The 26,701-nt window shown below is 41.3% G+C and overlaps 1 protein-coding gene across 1 annotated transcript in view; it reads left to right on the top strand.

Annotated features, from left to right (window-relative positions):
* Window positions 1-25,746, top strand: part of LOC139765695 (protein OPI10 homolog) — a 28,366-nt gene extending 2,620 nt beyond the window's left edge. The window contains exons 2-4 of the mRNA XM_071693462.1: window positions 2,926-3,055; window positions 15,971-16,155; window positions 24,940-25,746. Coding sequence (XP_071549563.1) covers window positions 2,926-3,055; window positions 15,971-16,155; window positions 24,940-25,191 — 567 coding nt within the window. The 3' untranslated portion in view covers window positions 25,192-25,746. The remainder of the gene's footprint in view (window positions 1-2,925; window positions 3,056-15,970; window positions 16,156-24,939) is intronic.
* The last annotated feature ends 955 nt before the right edge of the window (window positions 25,747-26,701 follow it).

Here is a 26,701-nt window from a genome sequence, read left to right as displayed (position 1 = left end):
ATGACGAAATCTGGCAAGGTGGCTGGAGTGAATAGTATGCAGTTGAGTTTAATAAGGGGGTGACTGTGTTAAATGGTTGATAAAGATTTTCAGTTTATGTATAGATTGGCAGAATGCATGTATAGTGCCATTGTGTAAAGGCATGGGTGTTAAAGGTGAGTTTCAAACTACTGTGGTATATGGTTAATAAAGATTTTCAGTTTATGTATGGATTGGCAGAATGCATGTATAGTGCCATTATGTAAAGGCAAGGGTGGTAAAGGTGAGTTTCAAACTACTGTGGTATAAGTTTGCTGAGTATACCTGGTAAGTTGTATAGGGGGTTATTGATTGAGAGGGTAAAGGCATGTACAGAGCACTCAGATTGGGGATGAGCAGTGTGGTTTCAGAAGTGGTATAGGATTTGTGAATCGTGTCTCCTGTAAAGAATGCACTTGAGAAACATTTGTATTTGGATGTGGAGAAAGCTCATGATAGGGTTGGTAGAAATGTTTTGTGGAAGGTCTTAAGAATATATGATGTGGGAGGAAAGCTGCTAGAAGCATTGAGAACCTTTTATCAAGGGTGTAAGGCATGTGTACAAGTAGGAAGAGAGGAGTGTGAATGGTTCCAAGTGAAGGCTGATCTGTGTCAGGGGGTGAGATGTCACCATGGTTGTTCATTTTGAATATGGTTTAGGTGATGAGGGAGGTAAATGAGAGAGTCTTGAAGGGAGGGGCAAGTATGCAGTCTGTTGGGGAAGAGAGGGCTTGGAAAGTGACTCACTTCTTGTTTGCTGATGATAACAGCACTTAGTGTCAGATTCAAATGAGAAACTTCAGAAGTTGATGAAAGTTTGGTAGAGTGCATGAAAGGAGAAAGTTGAGAGTAAATGTGAGTAAAAGCAAGGTTAATGGGTTGAGGGACTAGTTACTTGGGGTGTGAGTTTGAGTGGAGGAAAATTAGAGGAAGTGAAGTGTTCTAGATACTTGAGAGTGTACATGGCAGCAAATGGGGCCATGGAAACGGAAGAGAGTTATAGATAGGATGGGTGAGGAGGTGAAGGTTTTAGAAACACTGAAGAATGTGTGGAAAGAGAGGACATTATCTGAGAGGGCAAATATGGGTTTATTTGAAGGTATAATAGTCCCTGCAATATTATATGAATGTGAGACTGTGTGCAGGAGGATGGATGTGTTGGAAATGAAATTTTTGCTGGTGTGGTGTGATGTGGTTTGATAAGGCAAGAGTTCTGGGGAGAACAGGGAGAATGGGGATAGCAAGTTGGAGATGGAAGGATGTAATGAAAAAGATTTTGAGCAGTCAGGGCCTGAACATACAGGAGGGTGAAAGATGTTCATGGGATAAAGTGAACTGGGACGATGTGGGATGCTGGGATCGAGTTGCTGTCGGTGGACCAAACTAGGCCGTTTAAGCTGCAGGGGAAAACCATGGAAATATCTGTGAGGCCTGATTGTGAATAGGGAGCTTTGGTTTTGGTACTTTACACATGACAGCTAGAAAATAGATATGTGCAGATGTGGGCTTTGTCTGTTGTAGGCACTACCTTGCAAATTAGGGAAACAGTAATCAAAAATAGAAAAAGAAAGAAGGAAAAATTATATGTATCTGTCTATATCTCTGACACCTGTTTCCTCTAGGAACTCACATCAAAGGAGTGGCCACAGGAAAAGAGTCTCCACTTATCTGTCCTTGCTTGCCACCCTCACAGACTCCATTCCATGCACTCTTCCACTATTTGTCTGCCTCAACTTCTTTTCCACTCTCTTTCCCCTTGTCACAGGTAGTCTTCCTCTCACACCGACCCCTTTAATCATACTATCATACACTTCCCATGGGAACTCCCCATCTTGCATTCTTTCCATTCATCCAAAACACCTGAAAGCATTATGTTTCGCCCATTCTGCCACTCCACAATTCATTCCCATCGCATTCCCTGCCATACCAAATCTCTCATACATCCTCTTGTTTCTTTCTTCATTCCAATTAGTCATACCACATGTTCTTCTCAAATAGCTCATTTCCACAGGCTGGATTCTTGACCTCTGTGACTCATTCCATGTCCATGTTTTGGCTGCAAAGGTCAGGGTCAGGAGGACTATGCTGTCCCTTAATCCTTTCTTCACTTCCACACTTACAATTCTAGCCTTTGTTATTTTGTTATGGAACCTAATGACTCTTCTACTCTGTACTGCTCTCTCCCTTATCTCTCCTTTCAGAACTTTTCCCCCCTCACACACCCTGTGACTCGCCTTCACTTCCATGGTTCCATTTGCTGTCATGACCACTCCCGGATATGTAAAACACTTTACTTTCTCCAATTTCTCTCCAATCAAACTCACATCCTAACTAACCATTTCCTCTATCTTGCTGAACCTAATAACCTTGCTTTTATTGATATTTACTCCCAACTTCTTCCTTTTACACACACATCCAAACTCAAGTCACTCTCTTCTGCTGTGTCTCACTCAAATCTGCTGCCAGTGCTGTGTCATCAGCTAACAACTGATTCACTTTGCATGCCTCCTTATCCTCCACAGCCTGTTTGCCCATCTTTTCAAGACTTGCTCTTCTCTCACCACTCCATCCATAAGCAAATTAAACACTATTCACTCTTGTCGCTTCTCACTCGTACACACGCTGTACACCCTTGATAAAAACTTACAGCTTCTAGGAGCTTTTATCTGTCACCTTTTTAGTCTCATTCATTCACTGACTGAGATGATTGTGCCTTGAGCCTGTTACTGTTAGGAATCAAGCATTAGTATTATCATGTGCTGAGTCTTCCAAATGGTGATTACTTTTGTGGCATGACATAATTGTTATTGTTTTATTATCTTATTATTACTCTTATTCTTTCTTTCTAAAAATCTTGCACTTTTTCTTATTTTCTTACTGTTTCACACTTTATTTGTTCTATTTCAGGTACAAACAAATTTTGAGCAAGTTGGAGAAACACAGTTCCTTACTGTCATATCTGAAGCAGACAACATCAACCATATTGTAGTCTTCTTAACAGGGACTCAGCCTTTCCCTGATGGTCTTGGAGGATCAGGTCTGTTGGCTTCATATCTTTATATGGCTGTCTGTTAATATATCTCTGTATCTTATAAGTCATCTCTTATTATGCAAGATTGCTTTGGTAGAAGCACACATCACAATCTCTGCAAGGTCCCAAAAATTCTATATTTGAGATTCCTTTCCATAATATGCATTATCTTTCTTTAGACTTTCCACCTTATCCCCATCTTCATGTAAAACTGTTCTTGCTCTCATGGCTACCCTCTGTTCATACCATCTCCCTACATATCTCTAACTTTGTTAAAAACTTAACTATATTATATTTTCTTGTTTTTTTCCTCATTCTTTACTTTTGCCCTTTTTCAAAACTCTTCACCCATTCATCAGAATATCCATCTTAAGTGTTTGCCCTTTACCAATTACTTTGTTTTTACCATTCCCTACTTTGGTAATATACATGAGTGTTTGGTTTTTCACACTTTTTGATATACTCGCCACACTTGCTGGAACTTCCACCAAACATGACAGTCTCTAAGGTCCTCAAAATTCCATCTTTGAGTCACGCTTCTTTTGCATATATTCCTTTACTTTAGACTTTCCACCTGACCCCTGGTCTTCATGTATATCTGTTCATGCTCTTTTGGCTGCACTCTGTATATGGCCTTACCATCTCAATACATATCTCTAACTTTGTTTAACACTTTGTTTTAGTTTCTACTATTTTTCTCATGCTTTATCTCTGTCTTCTTTCTAAACTCTTCACCCACTCATCAGAATATCCATTGTAGTGTTTGCCCTCTACTAGCTATTTTTTGTTACCAGTCCTTACTTTAGTAGTATACAAAAGTCTTTTGTTTATTACTATTTTTGATAAACTCACCACACCTACTGCCTCGTATGTTTTCTTTGCATAGGCATCATTTCTAATCCTAGAAAAGTTTAAAAAAGTGTATTTTACTTTACAGTTTCAAAAATATACATTTAAAGAACTTATGAGTGGCAGAAAGGGGTTTGCTGCCCAGTGACATAGGGTCCATCAAGGGGACTGGGCCTAAGCTCCTTTTTTCTTCAGATTCCTCTTAATCCTGTTATATTTATTTATTTATATATTTTGCTTTGTCGCTGTCTCCTGCGTTAGCGAGGTAGCGCAAGGAAACAGACTAAAGAATGGCCCAACCCACCCACATACACATGTATATACATACACTTCCACACATGTAAATATTCATACCTATACATCTCAACGCATACATATGTATACACACACACAGACATATACATATATACACATGTACATAATTCATACTGTCTGCCTTTATTCATTCGCATCGCCACCCTGCCACACATGAAATAACAACCCCCTCCCGCTGCATGTGCGGGAGGTAGTGCTAGGAAAAGACAACAAAGGCCACATTCGTTCACACTCAGTCTCTAGCTGTCATGTATAATGCACTGAAACCACAGATCCCTTTCCACATCCAGGCCCCACACAACTTTCCATGGTTTACCCCAGATGCTTCACACACCCTGGTTCAATCCATTGACAGCATGTCGACCCCGGTATACCTCATCGTTCCAATTCACTCTATTCCTTGCATGCTTTTCACTCTCCTGCATGTTCAGGCCCTGATCACTCAAAATCTTTTTCACTCCATCTTTCCACCTCCAATTTGGTCTCTCACTTCTCCTCGTTCCCTCCACTTCTGACAAATATATCCTCTTGGTTAATCTTTCCTCTCTTATTCTCTCCATGTGACCAAACCATTTCAAAACACCCTCTTCTGCTCTCTCAACCACACTCTTTTTATTACTACACATCTCTCTTACCCTTACATTACTTACTCGATCAAACCACCTCACACCACGTATTGTCCTCAGACATCTCATTTCCAGCACATCCACCCTCCTCCACACAACTCTATCTATGGCCCACACCTCGCAACCATATAACATTGTTAGAACCACTATTCCTTCAAACATACCTATTTTTGCTTTCCGAGATAAAGTTCTCGACTTCCACACATTCTTCAATGCTCCTAGAACTTTCGCCCCCTCCCCGACCCTATGATCCACTTCTGCTTCCATGGTTCCATCTGCTGCCAAATCCACTCCCAGATATCTAAAACACTTCACTTCCTCCAGTTTTTCTCCATTCAAACATACCTCCCAGTTGACTTGTCCCTCAACCCTACTGAACCTAATAACCTTGCTCTTATTCACATTTACTCTCAGCTTTCTTCTTTCACACACTTTACCAAACTCAGTCACCAGTTTCTGCAGTTTCTCACACCAATCAGCCACCAGCGCTGTATCATCAGCGAACAACAACTGACTCACTTCCCAAGCTCTCTCATCCACAACAGACTGCATACTTGCCCCTCTTTCCAAAACTCTTGCATTCACCTCCCTAACAACCCCATCATAAACAAATTAAACAACCATGGAGACATCACACACCCCTGCCGCAAACCAACATTTACTGAGAACCAGTCACTTTCCTCTCTTCCTACACGTACACCTGCCTTACATCCTCGATAAAAACTTTTCACTGCTTCTAACAACTTACCCCCACACCATATATTCTTAATACCTTCCACAGAGCATCTCTATCAACTCTATCATATGCCTTCTCCAGATCCATAAATGCTACATACAGATCCATTTGCTATTCTAAGTATTTCTCGCATACATTCTTCAAAGCAAATACCTGATCCACACATCCTCTACCACTTCTGAAACCACACTGCTCTTCCCCAATCTGATGCTCTGTACATGCCTTCACCCTATCAATCAATACCCTCCCATATAATTTCCCAGGAATACTCAACAAACTTATACCTCTGTAATTTGAGCACTCACTTTTATCCCATTTGTCTTTGTACAATGGCACTATGCAAGCATTCCTCCAATCCTCAGGCACATCACTATGAATCATACATACATTAAATAACCTTACCAACCAGTCAACAATACATTCACCCCCTTTTTTAATAAATTCCACTGCAACACCATCCAAACCCACTGCCTTGCCGTGTTTCATCTTCTGCAAAGCTTTTACTACCTCTTCTCTGTTTACCAAATCATTCTCCCTAACCCTCTCATTTTGCACACCACCTCGACCAAAACACCCTATATCTGCCACTCTATCATCAAACACATTCAACATACCTTCAAAATACTCACTCAAACTCCTTCTCTCATCACCACTACTTGTTATCACCTCCCCATTCTCCCCCTTCTGAAGTTCCCATTTGTTCCCTTGTCTTCTGCACTTTCTTTACCTCCTTCCAAAACATCTTTTTATTCTCCCTGAAATTTAATGATACCCTCTCACCCCACCTCTCATTTGCCCTCATTTTCACCTCTTGCACCTTTCTCTTGACCTCCTGCCTCTTTCTTTTATACCTCTCCACTCATTTGCATTATTTCCCTGCAAAAATCATCTAAATGCCTCTCTCTTCTCTTTCACCAATAATCTTACTTCTTCATCGCACCACTCACTACCCTTTCTAATCTTCCCACCTCCCACGCTTCTCATGCCACAAGCATCCTTTGCGCAAGCCATCACTGCTTCCCTAAATACATCCCATTCCTCCCTCACTCCCCTTATGTCCTTTGTTCTCACCTTTTTCCATTCTGCACTCAGTCTCTCCTGGTACTTCCTCACACATGTCTCTTTCCCAAGCTCACTTACTCTCACCACTCTCTTCACCACAACTTTCTCTCTTCTTTTCTGGAAACCTCTACAAATCTTTACCTTCGCCTCCACAAGATAATGAACAGACATCCCTACAGTTGCACCTCTCAGCTCATTAACATCCTAAAGTCTCTCTTTCGCACGCCTATCGATTAACACATAATCCAATAACGCTCTCTGGCCATCTCTCCTACTTACATACGTATACTTATGTATATATCTCTTTTTAAACCAGGTATTCCCAGTCACCAGTCCTTTTTCAATACATAAATCTATAAGCTCTTCACCATTTCCGTTTACAACACTGAACACCCCATGTACACCAGTTATTCCCTCAACTGCCACATTACTCACCTTTGCATTTAAATCACCCATCACTATAATCTGGTCTTGTGCATCAAAACTACTAACACACTCACTCAGCTGCTCCCAAAACACTTGCCTCTCATGATCTTTCTTCTCATGCCTAGGTGCATATGCACCAATAATCACCCATCTCTCTCCATCCACTTTCAGTTTTACCCATATCAATCTAGAGTTTATTTTCTTACACTCTATCACATACTCCCACCACTCCTGTTTCAGGAGTAGTGCTACTCCTTCCCTTACTCTTGTCCTCTCACTAACCCCTGACTTTACTCCCAAGACATTCCCAAACCACTCTTCCCCTTTACCCTTAAGCTTCGTTTCACTCAGAGCCAAAACATCCCGGTTCCTTTTCTCAGACATACTACCTATCTCTCCTTTTTTCTCATCTTTGTTACATCCACACACATTTAGACACCCGAATCTGAGCTTTCGAGGAGGTTGAGCACTCTCTGTGTGACTCCTTCTTCTGTTTCCCCTTTTAGAAAGTTAAAATACAAGGAGGGGAGGGTTTCCAGCTGTCCCCTTTAGTTGCCTTCTACGACACGTGAGGAATGTGTGGTAAGTATTCTTTCTCCCCTATCCCCAGGGATAAAATAAAAATCCTCATTCTTACTTCATCATCGTAGCATAATGCCCCACATGGATTTTGCTTTGTTTAAGAGCTTGTTGGTGTCCGAATTAAGTTGCCTTTTTTGTTGATTCTTAAAAAGCTTTAAAGGAAAGAGAAAGGGCCCATAAGGACATTGCTGGGCGGCCCCCATTTCGAGAGGGGATGGTGAGATTGTTCTCCCTGGGGCACTGCTGGCTTTTAACACTGGTTTCCTGTAATACAGGGTACTTGAAACATTGCCAAAAGAGTAAAAATCGTACATCACACATATCCATAGACTGAAGAAAAGAAATCATATATTTTGCATTGATGGAGTGTTGCATTATTTATACTTCACATCTTCATCTGATATCCTTGGGGATAGGGAAGAAAGAATACTTTCCACATATTCTCTGCGTGTCATAGAAGGCAACTGAAAGGGAGGGAGTGGGGGGCTGGAAATTCTCTCCTCCCATTTATAGTTTTCCAAAAGAAGGAACGGAGATGTGGGCCAGGTGAGGATATACCCTCTAAGGCTCACTCCTCTGTTCTTAACGCTACCTCGCTAATGCAGGATAAGGCGAATATGTAAAAAAAAGATCTTCATCTGATGTGTTTGTTTCTTCATCATCATATCGTTCCTTTAGTAGGGCCTTGATTTCTTCTGCTATAACTTCCCCTTTCATCTTTTCTTTCTTGATGTAGGTTAACTAGAAAGGAGGGAGAAATATTTAACATGAATTTAAGCAACTTAAAAAGATACTCGCCAACTTATGAAAAATAATGGAGTTCACCCATCTACTTGTTATTATTTCTTTGTATTATGCAGTTTGATATAGAATATACATATGCACAGGATACCATGATGTCATGGTATATATAACTAAGATGAATTTCTGTGAAAATATTTATATTTTTTTTATTATACTTTGTCGCCGTCTCCCGCGTCTGCGAGGTAGCGCAAGGAAACAGACGAAAGAAATGGCCCACCCCCCCCCCATACACATGTATATACATACGTCCACACACGCAAATATACATACCTACACAGCTTTCCATGGTTTACCCCAGACGCTTCACATGCCCTGCCTCAATCCACTGACAGCACGTCAACCCCGGCACACCACATCGCTCCAATTCACTCTATTCCTTGCCCTCCTTTCACCCTCCTGCATGCTCAGGCCCCGATCACACAAAATCTTTTTCACTCCATCTTTCCACCTCCAATTTGGTCTCCCTCTTCTCCTTGTTCCCTCCACCTCCGACACATATATCCTCTTGGTCAATCTTTCCTCACTCATCCTCTCCATGTGCCCAAACCATTTCAAAACACCCTCTTCTGCTCTCTCAACCACGCTCTTTTTATTTCCACACATCTCTCTTACCCTTACGTTACTCACTCGATCAAACCACCTCACACCACACATTGTCCTCAAACATCTCATTTCCAGCACATCCATCCTCCTGCGCACAACTCTATCCATAGCCCACGCCTCGCAACCATACAACATTGTTGGAACCACTATTCCTTCAAACATACCCATTTTTGCTTTCCAAGATAATGTTCTCGACTTCCACACATTCTTCAAGGCCCCCAGGATTTTCGCCCCCTCCCCCACCCTATGATCCATTTCCGCTTCCATGGTTCCATCTGTGAAAATATGATAAGATAAAGTGATGTACCAGGATTCATTTATCTGAGTATTGTTTACATTTGTGTTATTAGAATTGATTATAGATTGAGGCACACAGAAATGTGTGAGGAATATATGAAGGACCAGAGTAACCCTGTTATAGGTTATAGTGAAGAGGAAAAATCTTTTGGTAGCCATGAACTAGATTTGATTTTTTATTTATTTTGCCTTGTCGCTGTCTCCCGCGTTAGCGAGGTAGCGCAAGGAAACAGACGAAAGAATGGCCCAACCCGCCCACATACACATGTATATACATACATGTCCACACACGCAAATATACATACCTATACATCTCAATGTACACATATATATACACACACAGACATATACATATATACACATGAACATAATTCATACTGTCTGCCTTTATTTGTTCCCATCGCCACCTCGCCACACATGGAATAACAACCCCCTCCCCCCTCATGTGTGCGAGGTAGTGCTAGGAAAAGACACCAAAGGCCCCATTTGTTCACACTCAGTCTCTAGCTGTCATGTAATAATGCATCGAAACCACAGCTCCCTTTCCACATCCAGGCCCCACACAACTTTCCATGGTTTACCCCAGACACTTCACATGCCCTGGTTCAATCCATTGACAGCACATCGACCCCGATATACCACATCGTTCCAATTCACTCTATTCCTTGCACGCCTTTCACCCTCCTGCATGTTCAGGCCCCGATCACTCAAAATCTTTTTCACTCCATCTTTCCACCTCCAATTGGTCTCCCACTTCTCCTCGTTCCCTCCACCTCTGACACATATATCCTCTTGGTCAATCTTTCCTCACTCATTATTTCCATGTGACCAAACCATTTCAAAGCACCCTCTTCTGCTCTCTCAACCACATTCTTTTTATTTCCACACATCTCTCTTACCCTTACATTACTTACTCGATCAAACCACCTCACACCACATATTGTCCTCAAACATCTCATTTCCAGCACATCCACCCTCCTGCGCACAAGTCTATCCATAGCCCACGCCTTGCAACCATACAACATTGTTGGAACAACTATTCCTTCAAACATACCCATTTTTGCTTTTCGAAATAATGTTTTCGACTTCCAGACATTCTTCAAGGCTCCCAGAATTTTCGCCTCCTCCCCACCCTATGATTCACTTCTGCTTCCATGGTTCCATCCACTGCCAGATCCACTCCCAGATATCTACAACACTTTACTTCCTCCAGTTTTTCTCCATTCAAACTTACCTCCCAATTGACTTGACCCTCAACCCTACTGTACCTAATAACCTTGCTCTTATTCACATTTACTCTTAACTTTCTTCTTTCACACACTTTACCAAACTCAGTCACCAGCTTCTGCAGTTTCTTACATGAATCAGCCACCAGCGCTGTATCATCAGCGAACAACAATTGACTCACTTCCCAAGCTCTCTCATCCAGAACAGACTGCATACTTGCCCCTCTTTCCAAAACTCTTGCATTCACCTCCCTAACAACCCCATCCATAAACAAATTAAACAACCATGGAGACATCACACACCCCTGCCGCAAACCTACATTCACTGAGAACCAATCACTTTCCTCTCTTCCTAAACGTACACATGCCTTACATCCTCGATAAAAACTTTTCACTGCTTCTAACAACTTGCCTCCCACACCATATATTCTTAAAACCTTCCACAGTGCATCTCTATCAACTCTATCATATGCCTTCTCCAGATCCATAAATGCTACATACAAATCCATTTGTTTTTCTAAGTATTTCTCACATACATTCTTCAAAGCAAACACCTGATCCACACATCCTCTACCACTTCTGAAACCACACTGCTCTTCCCCAATCTGATGCTCTTTACATGCCTTCACCCTCTCAATCAATACCCTCCCATATAATTTACCAGGAATACTCAACAAACTTATACCTCTGTAATTTGAGCACTCACTCTTATCCCCTTTGCCTTTGTACAATGGCACTATGCAAGCATTCCACCAATCCTCAGGCACCTCACCATGAATCATACATACATTAAATAACCTTACCAACCAGTCAACAATACAGTCACCCCCTTTTTTAATAAATTCCACTGCAATACCATCCAAACCTGCTGCCTTGCCGGCTTTCATCTTTCGTAAAGCTTTTACTACCTCTTCTCTATTTACCAAATCATTTTCCCTAACCCTCTCACTTTGCACACCACCTCGACCAAAACACCCTATATCTGCCACTCTATCATCAAACACATTCAACAAACCTTCAAAATACTCACTCCATCTCCTTCTCACATCACCACTACTTGTTATCACCTCCCCATTAGCCCCCTTCACTGAAGTTCCCATTTGCTCCCTTGTCTTACGCACTTTATTTACCTCCTTTCAAAACATCTTTTTATTCTCCCTGAAATTCAGTGATACTCTCTCACCCCAACTCTCATTTGCCCTCTTTTTCACCTCTTGCACCTTTCTCTTGACCTCCTGCCTCTTTCTTTTATACCTCTCCCACTCATTTGCATTTTTTCCCTGCAAAAATTGTCCAAATGCCTCTCTCCTCTCTTTCACTAATAATCTTACTTCTTCATCCCACCACTCACTACCTTTTCTAATCAACCCACCTCCCACGCTTCTCATGCCACAAGCATCTTTTGCGCAAGCCATCACTGCTTCCCTAAATACATCCCATTCCTCCCCCACTCCCCTTACCTCCTTTGTTCTCACCTTTTTCCATTCTGTACTTAGTCTCTCCTGGTACTTCCTCACACAAGTCTCCTTCCCAAGCTCACTTACTGTCACCACTCTCTTCACCCCAACATTCTCTTCTTTTCTGAAAACCCCCACAAATCTTCACCTTCGCCTCCAAAAGATAATGATCGGACATCCCTCCAGTTGCACCTCTCAGCACATTAACATCCAAAAGTCTCTCTTTCGTGCGTCTATCAATTAACACGTAATCCAATAACGCTCTCTGGCCATCTCTCCTACTTACATACGTATACTTATGTATATCTCGCTTTTTAAACCAGGTATTCCCAATCACCAGACCTTTGTCAGCACATAAATCTACAAGCTCTTCACCATTTCCATTTACAACACTGAACACTCCATGTATACCAATTATTCCCTCAACTGCCACATTACTCACCTTTGCATTCAAATCACCCATCACTATAACCCGGTCTTGTGCATCAAATCCACTAACACACTCATTCAGCTGCTCCCAAAACACTTGCCTCTCATGATCTTTCTTCTCATGCCCAGGTGCATATGCACCAATAATCACCCATCTCTCTCCATCAACTTTCAGTTTTACCCATATCAATCTAGAATTTACTTTCTTATACTCTATCACATACTCCCACAACTCCTGATTCAGGAGTAGTGGTACTCCTTCCCTTACTCTTGTCCTCTCACTAACCCCTGACTTTACTCCCTAGACATTCCCAAACCACTCTTCCCCTTTACCCTTAAGCTTCGTTTCACTCAGAGCCAAAACATCCAGGTTCCTTTCCTCAAACATACTACCTATCTCTCCTTTTTTCACTTCTTGGTTACATCCACACACATTTAGACACCCCAATCTGAGCCTTCGAGGAGGATGAGCACTCCTCGCGTGACTCCTTCTTCTGTTTCCCCTTTTAGAAAGTTAAAATACAAGGAGGGGAGGGTTTCTGGCCCCCCACTCCCATCCCCTTTAGTCGCCTTCTACGACACGTGAGGAATGCGTGGGAAGTATTCTTTCTCCCCTATCCCCAGGGATTTAATATCAGCAGTAAATACTAATATAAGTTCATGTTAGTTCAGTGTTTTGTCAGAATGGAAGGGTTCATGGCCGTAATTTTTTGTACTCATATATTTATATAAAAAATAAAAAACAAAAATAAAAAGAGATTATAAATAAAAATGATAAAATAAATAAAGAGAATAAAAAGATGTTTTGGAAGAAGGTAAATAAAGTGCTTAAGACAAGGGAACAAATGGGAACTTCAGTGAAGCGGCTAATGGGGAGGTGATAACAAATAGTGGTGATGTGAGAAGGAGATGGAGCAAGTATTTTGAAGGTTTGTTGAATGTGTTTGATGATAGAGTGGCAGATATAGGGTGTTTTGGTCGAGGTGGTGTGCAAAGTGAGAGGGTTAGGGAAAATGATTTGGTAAACAGAGAAGAGGTAGTAAAAGCTTTGCAGAAGATGAAAGCTGGCAAGGCAGCGGGTTTGGATGGTATTACAGTGGAATTTATTGAAAAAGGAGATGACTGTATTGTTGACTGGATGGTAAGGTTATTTAATGTATGTATGACTCATGGTGAGGTGACTGAGAATTGGCGAAATGCTTGCATAGTGCCATTGTACAAAGGCAAAGCGGATAAAAGTGAGTGCTCAAATTACAGAGGTATAAGTTTGTTGAGTATTCCTAGGAAATTATATGGGAGGGTATTGATTGAGAGGGTGAAGGCATGTAAAGAGCATCAGATTGGGGAAGAGCAGTGTGGTTTCAGAAGTGGTAGAGGATGTGTGGATCAGGTATTTTGCTTTGAAGAATGTATGTGAGAAATACTTAGAAAAGCAAATGGATTTGTATGTAGCATTTATGGATCTGGAGAAGGCATATGATAGAGTTGATAGAGATGCTCTGTGGAAGGTATTAAGAATATATGGTGTGGGAGGCAAGTTGTTAGAAGCAGTGAAAAGTTTTTATCGAGGATGTAAGGCATGTGTACGTGTAGGAAGAGAGGAAAGTGACTGGTTCTCATTGAATGTTGGTTTGCGGCATGGGTGTGTGATGTCTCCATGGTTGTTTAATTTGTTTATGGATGGGGTTGTTAGGGAGGTGAATGCAAGAGTTTTGGAAAGAGGGGCAAGTATGCAGTCTGTTCTGGATGAGAGAGCTAGGGAAGTGAGTCAGTTGTTGTTCGCTGATGATACAGTGCTGATGGCTGATTTTGGTGCAGAAGCTGGTGAATGAGTTTGGTAAAGTGTATGAAAGAAGAAAGCTGAGAGTAAATGTGAATAAGAGCAAGGTTATTAGGTACAGTAGGGTTGAGGGACAAGTCAAGTGGGAGGTAAGTTTGAATGGAGAAAAACTGGAGGAAGTGAAGTGTTTTAGATATCTGGGAGTGGATTTAGCAGTGGATGGAACCATGGAAGCGGAAGTGAAACCTAGGGTGGGGGAGGGGGCGAAAGTTCTGGGAGTGTTGAAGAATGTGTGGAAGTCAAGAACATTATCTCGGAAAGCAAAAATGGGTATGTTTGAAGGAATAGTTGTTCCAACAATGTTATATGGTTGCGAGGCGTGGGCTATGGATAGAGTTGTGTGGAGGAGGGTGGATGTGCTGGAAATGAGATGTTTGAGGACAATATGTGGTGTGAGGTGGTTTGACTGAGTAAGTAATAATAGGGTAAGAGAGCTGTGTGGTAATAAAAAGAGTGTGGTTGAGAGAGCAGAAGAGGGTGTTTTGAAATGGTTTGGTCACATGGAGGGAATGAGTGAGGAAAGATTGACCAAGAGGATATATGTGTCGGAAGTGGAGGGAACGAGGAGAAGTGGGAGACCAAATTGGAGGTGGAAAGATGGAGTGAAAAAGATTTTGAGTGACTGGGGCCTGAACATGCAGGAGGGTGAAAGGCGTGCAAGGAATAGAGTGAATTGGAACGATGTGGTATACCGGTGTCGATGTACTGTCAATGGATTGAACCAGGGTGTGTGAAGCATCTGGGGTAAACCATGGAAAGTTGTGTGGGGCCTGGATGTGGAAAGGGATCTGTGGTTTCGTTGCATTATTACATGACAGCTAGAGACTGAGTGTGAACAAATGTGGCCTTTGTTGTCTTTTCCTAGCACTACCTCACGCACATGAGGGGGGGAGGGGGCTGTTGTTTCATGTGTGGTGGGGTGGCGATGGGAATGAATAAAGGCAGACAGTATGAACTATGTACATGTGTAAATATGTATATGTCTGGGTGTGTATATGTATACGTTGAGATGTATAGTTATGTATATTTGCGTGTGTGGACGTGTATGTACATATGTATGTATGTGGGTGGGTTGGGCCATTCTTTCGTCTGTTTCCTTGTGCTACCTCGCTAACGCGAGAGACAGCGACAAAGCAAAATAAATGAATAAATCATATATTTATTACCTGCTGTTCTCCCTGGTTTGTCTCTGCTCCTTGTAAAGACTCCTTCCACACTGTCCATCTTTCAGCACCATAAATTTTACTTTTGTATATATCAGTATTAGCCTCATTGTATATATTCTTTAGACACTTTGATTAGCTTAGTGTCATTTTTGCCCTTTTATTATCTTGATTTTCAGTGTCTTAATGAGCTTCTTTTGGAAATGCATATGTATACTTTCACCCTTCAGCATCTCAATTTATATCTCCCTGCTTTCCTGTTCTCTTACCTGATCCCTAACCATCCAAAGTATGATGCTAGTTTACAGAAATTTAGTACTTTGCAGTTTTGATAATTTGTTCCTGTGTATGCTTTATTTGTACTTCACAAATATGTCATGCTCTTATATTTAAACAGTATCTATGATTCAACTTAAGGTGTTAAGTTTCCTTCATCATTCATGTAGTCATGCCGTTTAGGTAAAAGTTTCAGAATAATGTAACTAATAACTTTTGGCACTCCACAGTGTACTTCAGTTGGCCTGAGCCTACCAAGCCACCAACATGGCACCTCTTAGGCAACATTACAAATGGAAAACCCTCTGCAATTTTCAAAATATCTGGGCTGAAGCAGTCAGGTGATACAGCACTACAAACAGGATTCACATTTGGTGAACAAAAGATGTCTCACAATGCACAAATTGGAATATCTGTAAGTTAATATCTAATTTTAAAGAACCTTGTTTTCTGTGTTGGAAAATAATCAGCAGAGATAAGTGTTTCAGGCTTTTTAGGTGAAATGCATTGTAGACCCCACGAGGAAGGAAATCAAATGAACAGCAGGTGATTTCTCCTTAACCATTAGTCACAAAGGACCTGGTATTACTCGTCGAGTTCAGTTAAAATGGCAGTCCTGGTATATGTCATGTGAGCAAATATCCAATCCCCCCCCTGTCTCACACACTCTCTCTCTCTCTCTCTCTCTCTCTCTCTCTCTCTCTCTCTCTCTCTCTCTCTCTCTCTCTCTCTCTCTCAGTGGTAGTATACCCATTAACTCCAATGTCTTTATGATTTAGCCTATATCTCAAGACATGATTGGTGCTGATAATGGAGAAGCCATTTTACTGTCAAGATTAAGTGAAGTGTAAGGTGTCGTTAACATTGGCCCATGTAGTAGAAATGTGTGTGGCTTTCTTATTATTTAGAAGAAAGTTTGTAACCCTGCCCTTTATGTGTAAGGAGTGTACTGGGATAAGAGCATATTTATAGATAGAAGGGACACCCTTTGTATAGTAAAGATTTGCACTGATAGTTTTATCTTTTTATCTCTAAATAGATGTGAATGATATACCATTTGTTGTTGTGGAAAACTCACGATTTGGAGCATTGAGCATATATGACAGCCAAAGAATGGTTGTGAGTGAATCAGACCATTTCTTCGTATATTCCTGGCATCATCTTGTTAATGTTGGAAATGGTAAACATGTATAGAAAATATGTATATATAACTATTTCAGGGGTTGGTGAGAGGACAAGAGCAAAGGAAGGAGTAGCACCACTCCTGAAACAGGAGTTGTAGGAGTATGTGATAAAGTGTAAGAAAGTAAACTCTAGATTGATATGGGTAAAACTGAAAGTGGATGGAGAGAGATGGGTGATTATTTGTGCCTATGTACCTGGTCATGAGAAGAAAGATCATGAGAGGCAAGTGTTTTGGGAGCAGCTGAGTGAGTGTGTTAGCGGTTTTGATGCATGAGACCGGGTTATAGTGATGGGTGATTTGAATGCAAAGGTGAGTAATGTGGCAGTTGAGGGAATAATTGGTGTACATGGGGTGTTCAGTGTTGTAAATGGAAATGGTGAAGAGCTTGTAGATTTGTGTGCTGAAAAAGGACTGGTGATTGGGAATACCTGGTTTAAAAAGAGATATACATAAGTTATAAGTTTCTCGTAGAAAGCGACTAGAGGGGACGGGAGCGGGGGGCCAGAAATCCTCCCCTCCTTGTATTTTTTTTAACTTTCTAAAATGGGAAACAGAAGAAGGAGTCACGCGGGGAGTGCTCATCCTCCTCGAAGGCTTAGATTGGGGTGCCTAAATGTGTGTGGATGTAACCAAGATGTGAAAAAAGGAGAGATAGGTAGTATGTTTGAAGAAAGGAATCTGGATGTTTTGGCTCTGAGTGAAACGAAGCTCAAGGGTAAAGGAGAAGAGTGGTTTGGGAATGTCTTGGGAGTAAAGTCAGGGGTTAGTGAGAGGACAAGAGCAAGGGAAGGAGTAGCAGTACTCCTGAAACAGGAGTGGTGGGAGTATGTGATAGAATGTAAGAAAGTAAATTCTCGATTAATATGGGTAAAACTGAAAGTTGATGGAGAGAGATGGGTGATTATTGGTGCATATGCACCTGGGCATGAGAAGAAAGATCATGAGAGGCAAGTGTTTTGGGAGCAGCTGAATGAGTGTGTTAGTGGTTTTGATGCACGAGACCGGGTTATAGTGATGAGTGATTTGAATGCAAAGGTGAGTAATGTGGCAGTTGAGGGAATAATTGGTATACATGGGGTGTTCAGTGTTGTAAATGGAAATGGTGAAGAGCTTGTAGATTTATGTGCTGAAAAAGGACTGATGATTGGGAATACCTGGTTTAAAAAGCGAGATATACATAGGTATACTTATGTAAGTAGGAGAGATGGCCAGAGAGCGTTATTGGATTACGTGTTAATTGACAGGCGTGCGAAAGAGAGACTTTTGGATGTTAATGTGCTGAGAGGTGCAACTGGAGGGATGTCTGATCATTATCTTGTGGAGACTAAGGTGAAGATTTGTATGGGTTTTCAGAAAAGAAGAGTGAATGTTGGGGTGAAGAGGGTGGTGAGAGTAAGTGAGCTTGGGAAGGAGACTTGTGTGAGGAAGTACCAGGAGAGACTGAGTACAGAATGGAAAAAGGTGAGAACAATGGAAGTAAGGGGAGTGGGGGAGGAATGGGATGTATTTAGGGAATCAGTGATGGATTGCGCAAAAGATGCTTGTGGCATGAGAAGAGTGGGAGGTGGGTTGATTAGAAAGGGTAGTGAGTGGTGGGATGAAGAAGTAAGATTGTTAGTGAAAGAGAAGAGAGAGGCATTTGGACGATTTTTGCAGGGAAAAAATGCAATTGAGTGGGAGATGTATAAAAGAAAGAGGCAGGAGGTCAAGAGAAAGGTGCAAGAGGTGAAAAAAAGGGCAAATGAGAGTTGGGGTGAGAGAGTATCATTAAATTTTAGGGAGAATAAAAAGATGTTCTGGAAGGAGGTAAATAAAGTGCGTAAGACAAGGGAGCAAATGGGAACTTCAGTGAAGGGCGCAAATGGGGAGGTGATAACAAGTAGTGGTGATGTGAGAAGGAGATGGAGTGAGTATTTTGAAGGTTTGTTGAATGTGTTTGATGATAGAGTGGCAGATATAGGGTGTTTTGGTCGAGGTGGTGTGCAAAGTGAGAGGGTTAGGGAAAATGATTTGGTAAACAGAGAAGAGGTAGTAAAAGCTTTGGGGTAGATGAAAGCCGGCAAGGCAACAGGTTTGGATGGTATTGCAGTGGAATTTATTAAAAAAGGGGGTGACTGTATTGTTGACTGGTTGGTAAGGTTATTTAATGTATGTATGACTCATGGTGAGGTGCCTGAGGATTGGCGGAATGCGTGCATAGTGCCATTGTACAAAGGCAAAGGGGATAAGAGTGAGTGCTCAAATTACAGAGGTATAAGTTTGTTGAGTATTCCTGGTAAATTATATGGGAGGGTATTGATTGAGAGGGTGAAGGCATGTACAGAGCATCAGATTGGGGAAGAGCAGTGTGGTTTCAGAAGTGGTAGAGGATGTGTGGATCAGGTGTTTGCTTTGAAGAATGTATGTGAGAAATACTTAGAAAAGCAAATGGATTTGTATGTAGCATTTATGGATCTGGAGAAGGCATATGATAGGGTTGATAGAGATGCTCTGTGGAAGGTATTAAGAATATATGGTGTGGGAGGCAAGTTGTTAGAAGCAGTGAAAAGTTTTTATCGAGGATGTAAGGCATGTGTACGTTTAGGAAGAGAGGAAAGTGATTGGTTCTCAGTGAATGTAGGTTTGTGGCAGGGGTATGTGACGTCTCCATGGTTGTTTAATTTGTTTATGGATGGGGTTGTTAGGGAGGTGAATGCAAGAGTTTTGGAAAGAGGGGCAAGTATGAAGTCTGTTGGGGATGAGAGAGCTTGGGAAGTGAGTCAGTTGTTGTTCGCTGATGATACAGCGCTGGTGGCTGATTCATGTGAGAAACTGCAGAAGCTGGTGACTGAGTTTGGTAAAGTGTGTGAAAGAAGAAAGTTAAGAGTAAATGTGAATAAGAGCAAGGTCTAATATATTAGGTACAGTAGGGTTGAGGGTCAAGTCAGTTGGGAGGTGAGTTTGAATGGAGAAAAACTGAAGGAAGTGAAGTGTTTTAGATATCTGGGAGTGGATCTGGCAGCGGATGGAACCATGGAAGCGGAAGTGGATCATAGGGTGGGGGAGGGGGCGAAAATTCTGGGAGCCTTGAAGAATGTGTGGAAGTCGAGAACATTATCTCGGAAAGCAAAAATGGGTATGTTTGAAGGAATAGTGGTTCCAACAATGTTGTATGGTTGCGAGGCGTGGGCTATGGATAGAGTTGTGCGCAGGAGGATGGATGTGCTGGAAGTGAGATGTTTGAGGACAATGTGTGGTGTGAGGTGGTTTGATCAAGTAAGTAACGTAAGGGTAAGAGAGATGTATGGAAATAAAAAGAGCGTGGTTGAGAGAGCAGAAGAGGATGTTTTGAAATGGTTTGGGCACATGGAGAGAATGAGTGAGGAAAGATTGTCCAAGAGGATATATGTGTCGGAGGTGGAGGGAACGAGGAGAAGAGGGAGACCAAATTGGAGGTGGAAAGATGGAGTGAAAAAGATTTTGTGTGATTGGGGCCTGAACGTGCAGGAGGGTGAAAGGAGGGCAAGGAATAGAGTGAATTGGATCTATGTGGTATACCGGGGTTTGACTTGCTGTCAGTGGATTGAATCAAGGCATGTGAAGCGTCTGGGGTAAACCATGGAAAGCTGTGTAGGTATGTATATTTGCGTGTGTGGACGTATGTATATACATGTGTATGGGGGTGGGTTGGGCCATTTCTTTCGTCTGTTTCCTTGCGCTACCTCGCAAACGCGGGAGACAGCGACAAAGCAAAAAAAGAAAACAAAAAAAAAAACATAAGTTATGTTAAGTAGGAGAGATGGCCAGAGAGCGTTATTGGATTATGTGTTAATTGATAGGCACGTGAAAGAGAGACTTTTGGATGTTAATGTGCTGAGAGGTGCGACTGGAGGGATGTCTGATCATTATCTTGTGGAGGCGAAGGTGAAGATTTGTGGAGGTTTCAGAAAAGATGAGAAAGTGTTAGGGTGAAGAGAGTGGTGAGAGTAAGTGAGCTTGGGAAGGAGACTTGTGTGAGGAAGTACCAGGAGAGACTGAGTGCAGAATGGAAAAAGGTGAGAGCAAAGGACATAAGGGGAGTGGATTAGGAATAGCATGTATTTAGGGAAACAGTGATTGCTTGCACAAAAGATGTTTGATGTTTGTGGCATGAGAAGGGTGGGAGATGGGCAGATTAGAAAGGGTATTGAGTGATGGGATGAAGAAGTAAGATTATTAGTGAAAGAGAAGAGAGGCATTTGGATGATTTTTGCAGGGAAGTAGTGCAAATGACTGGGAGAGGTATAAAAGAAAGAGGCAGGAGGTCAAGAGAAAGGTGCAAGAGGTGAAAAAGAGGGCAAATGAAATTTGGGGTTAGAGAGTATCATTAAATTTTTGGGAGAATAAAAAGATGTTTTGGAAGGAGGTAAGTAAAGTGCGTAAGACAAGAGAAAAAAATGGGAACAGCGGTGAAAGGGGCTGATGGGGAGGTAATAACAAGTAGTTGTGATGTGAGAAGATTGAGTGAGTATTACAAAGGTTTGTTGAATGTGTTAGATGATAGAGTGGCAGATATAGGGTGTTTTGGTCGAGGTGGTGTGTGAATTGAGAGGGTTAGGGAGAATGGTTTGGTAAACAGAGAAGAGGTAGTGAAAGCTTTGTGAAAGATGAAAGCAGGAAAGGTGGCGGGTTTGGATGGTATTGCAGTGGAATTTATTTAAAAAGGGGGTGACTGTGTTGTTGACTGGTTGGTGAGGATATTCATTGTATGTATGGTGGATGATGAAGTGCCTGAGGATTGGTGGAATGCATGCATAGTGCCATTGTACGAAGGCAAAGGGGATAAAGGTGAGTGTTCAAATTACAGAGGTATAAGTTTGTTGAGTATTCCTGGTAAATTATATGGGAGGTTATTGATTGAGAGGGTGAAGGCATGTCCAGAGCATCAGATTGGGGAAGAGCAGTGTGGTTTCAGAAGTGGTAGAGGATGTGTGGATCAAGTGTTTGGTTTGAAGAATGTCTATGAGAAATACTTAGAAAAACAAATGGATTTGTATGTAGCATTTATGTATTTGTGGAAGGTATTAAGAGTATATGGTGTGGGAGGCAAGTTGCTAGAAGCAGTGAATAGTTTTTATCAAGGATGTAAGGCATGTGTACGAGTAGGAAGAGAGGAAAGTGATCGGTTCTTGGTGAGTGTTGGTTTGCGGCAGGGGTGCGTGATGTCTCCATGGTTGTTTAATTTGTTTATGGATGGGGTTGTTAGGGAGGTGAATGGAAGAGTTTTGGAGAGAGGGGCAAGTATGCAGTCTGTTGTGGATGAGAGGGTTTGGGAAGTGAGTCAGTTGTTGTTTGCTGATGATACATTGCTGGTAGCTGATTCGGGTGAGAAACTGCAGAGGCTGGTGACTGAGTTTGGTAAAGTGTGTGAAAGAAGAAAGCTGAGAGTAAATGTGAATAAGAGCAAGGTTATTAGGTACAGTAGGGTTGAGGGACAAGTCAGTTGGGAGGTAAGTATGAATGGAGAAAGACTGGAGGAAGTGAAGTGTTTTAGATACCTGGGAGTGGATTTGGCAGCGGATGGAACCATGGAAGCAGAAGTGAGACACAGGGTAGGGGAGGGGGCGAAGATTCTGGGAGCATTGAAGAATGTGTGAAAGTTGAGAACATTATCTCGGAAAGCAAAAATGGGTATGTTTGAAGGAATGGTGGTTCCGACAATGTTATATGGATGCGAGGCGTAGGCTATAGGTAGGGTTGTGCGGAGGAAGGTGGGTGTGTTGGAATGAGATGTTTGAGGAGAATATGTGGTGTGAGGTGGTTTAATTGAGTAAGTAATGAAAGGGTAAGAGAGATGTGTGGTAATAAGAAGAGTGTTGTTGAGAGAGCAGGAGAGGGTGTATTGAAATGGTATGGTCACATGGAGAGAATGAATGAGGAAAGATTGACAAAGAGGATATATGTGTCAGAGGTGAAGGGAACAAGAAGTGTGAGATCAAATTGGAGGTGGAAGGATGGGGTGAAAAAGATTTTGAGTGATCGAGGCCTGAACATGCAGGAGGGTGAAAGGCATGCAAGGAATAGAGTGAACTGGAACGATGTGGTATACCGGGGTGGACATGCTGTCAATGGATTGAACTAGGGCATGTGAAGCACCTGGGGTAAATGATGGAAAGTTGTGTTGGGCCTGGATGTGGAAAGGGATCTGTTTTTTTGGTGCATTACACATGACAGCTAGAGACTGAGTGTAAATGAATGTGGCTTTTGTTGTCTTTTCGTAGTGCTACTTCTCGTGCATGCGGGGGAAGGGGGGTGTTATTTCATGTCTGGCGGGGTGGTGACTAATGAATAATGTATGAATTATGTACATGTGTATATTTGTATATGTCTGTGTATGTATATATATATGTATACGTTGAAATGAATAGATATGTGTACGTTGAAATGTATAGATATGTATATGTGCATGTGTGGATGTGTGTGTAAATATGTGTGTATGTGGGTGGATTGGGCCATTCTTTCACCTGTTTCCTTGCGCTGCCTCGCAAATGCGGGAGACAACGACAAAGTATGGTAAATATAAATGAAATAAGTAAGAATATCTTCTTTCATAATTGATTGTTGTTTCCTGCATTAGCGATGTAGTGCCAGGAACAGATGAAGAAAGGCCTCATCCAACCACATCCATTCTCTAGCTCTCATGTGTAATGCACCAAAATCACAGCTCCTAATCCGTTGTTTACCCTGGATGCTTCACACACCCTGGTTCAGTCCATTCACAGCACATTGACCTCAGTATACCACATCATTCCAATTCACTCTGTTCCGTGCATGCATCTCATCTGTCTTTGATAACAGTGGTACAGCAGATTGTTCATTGATTTTGTTTGGGTAAATATACTTTTATACTGTTTATCTCATGCCACTGAAAAAGAATGTCACATAGGCATGAGGAGGGAGCTTAACAGTGCAGTAAAGGGTCAATCAGAACCCAATATTTCGTGCATGACTAACACATAAAGACATAATTTTGTTTCCACCCATCCTGTTGTGTTGTGAAATGTTTAGCTGAAGAGCCAGCAGGTATTCAATTGCAGGTAACTGAGCGACCATTTTAGGCGGATGGGGTTAATTTATGATCATCTAAACTAGTGTGATTATATATTTAGGCATAGAGGTAAGATATTTTACACTTGTCAGACCTTAGCTCTTAACCAGTCTTTTCTTCTATGCTATTTTTACCTTTCCTGTATGAATTAGAGAAAGAACCACTGCTTTCTGCTACCCTTGGTATCCACTTGTGTGTTTCTGTATGAATGTGTATACATTACATGATAATTTTACATCTAAGTTCAGTTCTCAGTCTCCATTTGATGTATGGTCTTGTCACTCTATATGGAAATGTATAGCGATGAGCTTTTCATCATCCTACCAAAAATTGGTTATCCTGACGTACATTTCATGCCACAGAGGTGTACTTTATATCTGATGTTTACCTGTGTTTAACTTTGGACCTATTTCATAAGTTAGATTGTTTATAATTCAGAAATGTAAAGAAATGGTGATAATTCTTTTGATATGAGTGTAATGATATATTAAAATAGGTAAATAATTGGTAGATAATGTAGGTAGTAGTTGATTAGATATTTGCCAAGAGTTTTTATTGCAGGTTTAGTGTTGTTGGCATTCATAGAGAGCGGGTTCTTTATAGTTACACAGTCATCATTCCTTATGGAAACATCTTTTATTTGCTGAGAGTTTTTGGAGGAATATCTATGGGAATTTGGTATTTTTCTCACATGAAATCAGTGGATCAGAAACTTAACAAATTGTCATTGTTTGACATTGCGATATCATTGGCAATGCAGACAGCATGTGTACCAATTTTCCACTGATTTATCCCCAAAAATATGATTAGAGCAAGTGTTACCCAGCATATGAATATACTTGCATTATATGCTACCTCGCAAACGCGGGAGAAAAAAAAAAAAAATTAGTAAATATATTTCCACTCTTAATTCTCTGCAGTCAGTTTTGATGTATGTTATCTTGCAGGTGGAACCTTTGACGCAAATTCAAGGGCAGGTTGCAAACCCATCAGCAGAAGCATCAGTCCTTCACTCATATATGGAATTCAGCCAAGCCATGTGTGAGAACCTGTACAATTATGCTTCCAGCTTTGCTCAGAGTCCATCACAAATTACTCCTAACCCATCTGAACAATACTTACCTCTCTCTACCCTTTCCAAGTGGTATGAAAATTTCAGTCGTAGATTACAGCAAAACCCAAATTTCTGGAAAAAGTAAAGTGTAAGAGCTTTTCCTACTTGTATTTAAGCTGTTAACTTTGATAGTATTGAAAAAGTTAAATGTGAAAAGACTTTCAGTTTAGGTTGATTTCTGATGAGGGGTAACATGATAGGACATCCTATGATAGATTCAAACATATTAATAGTAGAAAATTCTGTTGAGATGCCAATTGTACACACATTTTTATTTAATATTTTACCTTGCATTTTTTGTATTTTTTTAAGTGTTTATTAATTTTGTTTTATGGTTACAAAAGTACCAGTACTGTGCAATTTGCATTATGAATTATAATGTATAGCTTTTCTATAAGAATTGATATGAAAATAGTGTAAGAAGAATACATGTTTCATGAAGACTGTAGCTGAACCTGAGGTTTTTGAAGAATTTATATATTTCAACTTGTGGCATGAGAAGAGTGGGAGGTGGGTTGATTAGAAAGGGTAGTGAGTGGTGGGATGAAGAAGTAAGAGTATTAGTGAAAGAGAAGAGAGAGGCATTTGGACGATTTTTGCAGGGAAAAAATGAAATTGAGTGGGAGATGTATAAAAGAAAGAGACAGGAGGTCAAGAGAAAGGTGCAAGAGGTGAAAAAAGGGCAAATGAGAGTTGGGGTGAGAGAGTATCAGTGGATTGAATCAAGGCATGTGAAGCGTCTGGGGTAAACCATGGAAAGCTGTGTAGGTATGTATATTTGCGTGTGTGGACGTATGTATATACATGTGTTTGGGAGGGGTTGGGCCATTTCTTTCGTCTGTTTCCTTGCGCTACCTCGCAAACGCGGGAGACAGCGACAAAGTATTAAAAAAAAAAAAAAAAAATGTTCTGGAAGGAGGTAAATAAAGTGCGTAAGACAAGGGAGCAAATGGGAACTTCAGTGAAGGGCGCAAATGGGGAGGTGATAACAAGTAGTGGTGATGTGAGAAGGAGATGGAGTGAGTATTTTGAAGGTTTGTTGAATGTGTTTGATGATAGAGTGGCAGATATAGGGTGTTTTGGTCGAGGTGGTGTGCAAAGTGAGAGGGTTAGGGAAAATTATTTGGTAAACAGAGAAGAGGTAGTGAAAGCTTTGCGGAAGATGAAAGCCGGCAAGGCAGCAGGTTTGGATGGTATTGCAGTGGAATTTATTAAAAAAGGGGGTGACTGTATTATTGACTGGTTGGTAAGGTTATTTAATGTATGTATGACTCATGGTGAGGTGCCTGAGGATTGGCGGAATGCGTGCATAGTGCCATTGTACAAAGGCAAAGGGGATAAGAGTGAGTGCTCAAATTACAGAGGTATAAGTTTGTTGAGTATTCCTGGTAAATTATATGGGAGGGTATTGATTGAGAGGGTGAAGGCATGTACAGAGCATCAGATTGGGGAAGAGCAGTGTGGTTTCAGAAGTGGTAGAGGATGTGTGGATCAGGTGTTTGCTTTGAAGAATGTATGTGAGAAATACTTAGAAAAGCAAATGGATTTGTATGTAGCATTTATGGATCTGGAGAAGGCATATGATAGAGTTGATA

Source organism: Panulirus ornatus, chromosome 55, assembly GCF_036320965.1.
Source record: "Panulirus ornatus isolate Po-2019 chromosome 55, ASM3632096v1, whole genome shotgun sequence".
Classification (NCBI taxonomy): Eukaryota; Metazoa; Arthropoda; class Malacostraca; order Decapoda; family Palinuridae; genus Panulirus; species Panulirus ornatus.
Note: the sequence above shows the minus strand (reverse complement) of the source record. Positions and strands in the feature narration are given on the sequence as shown.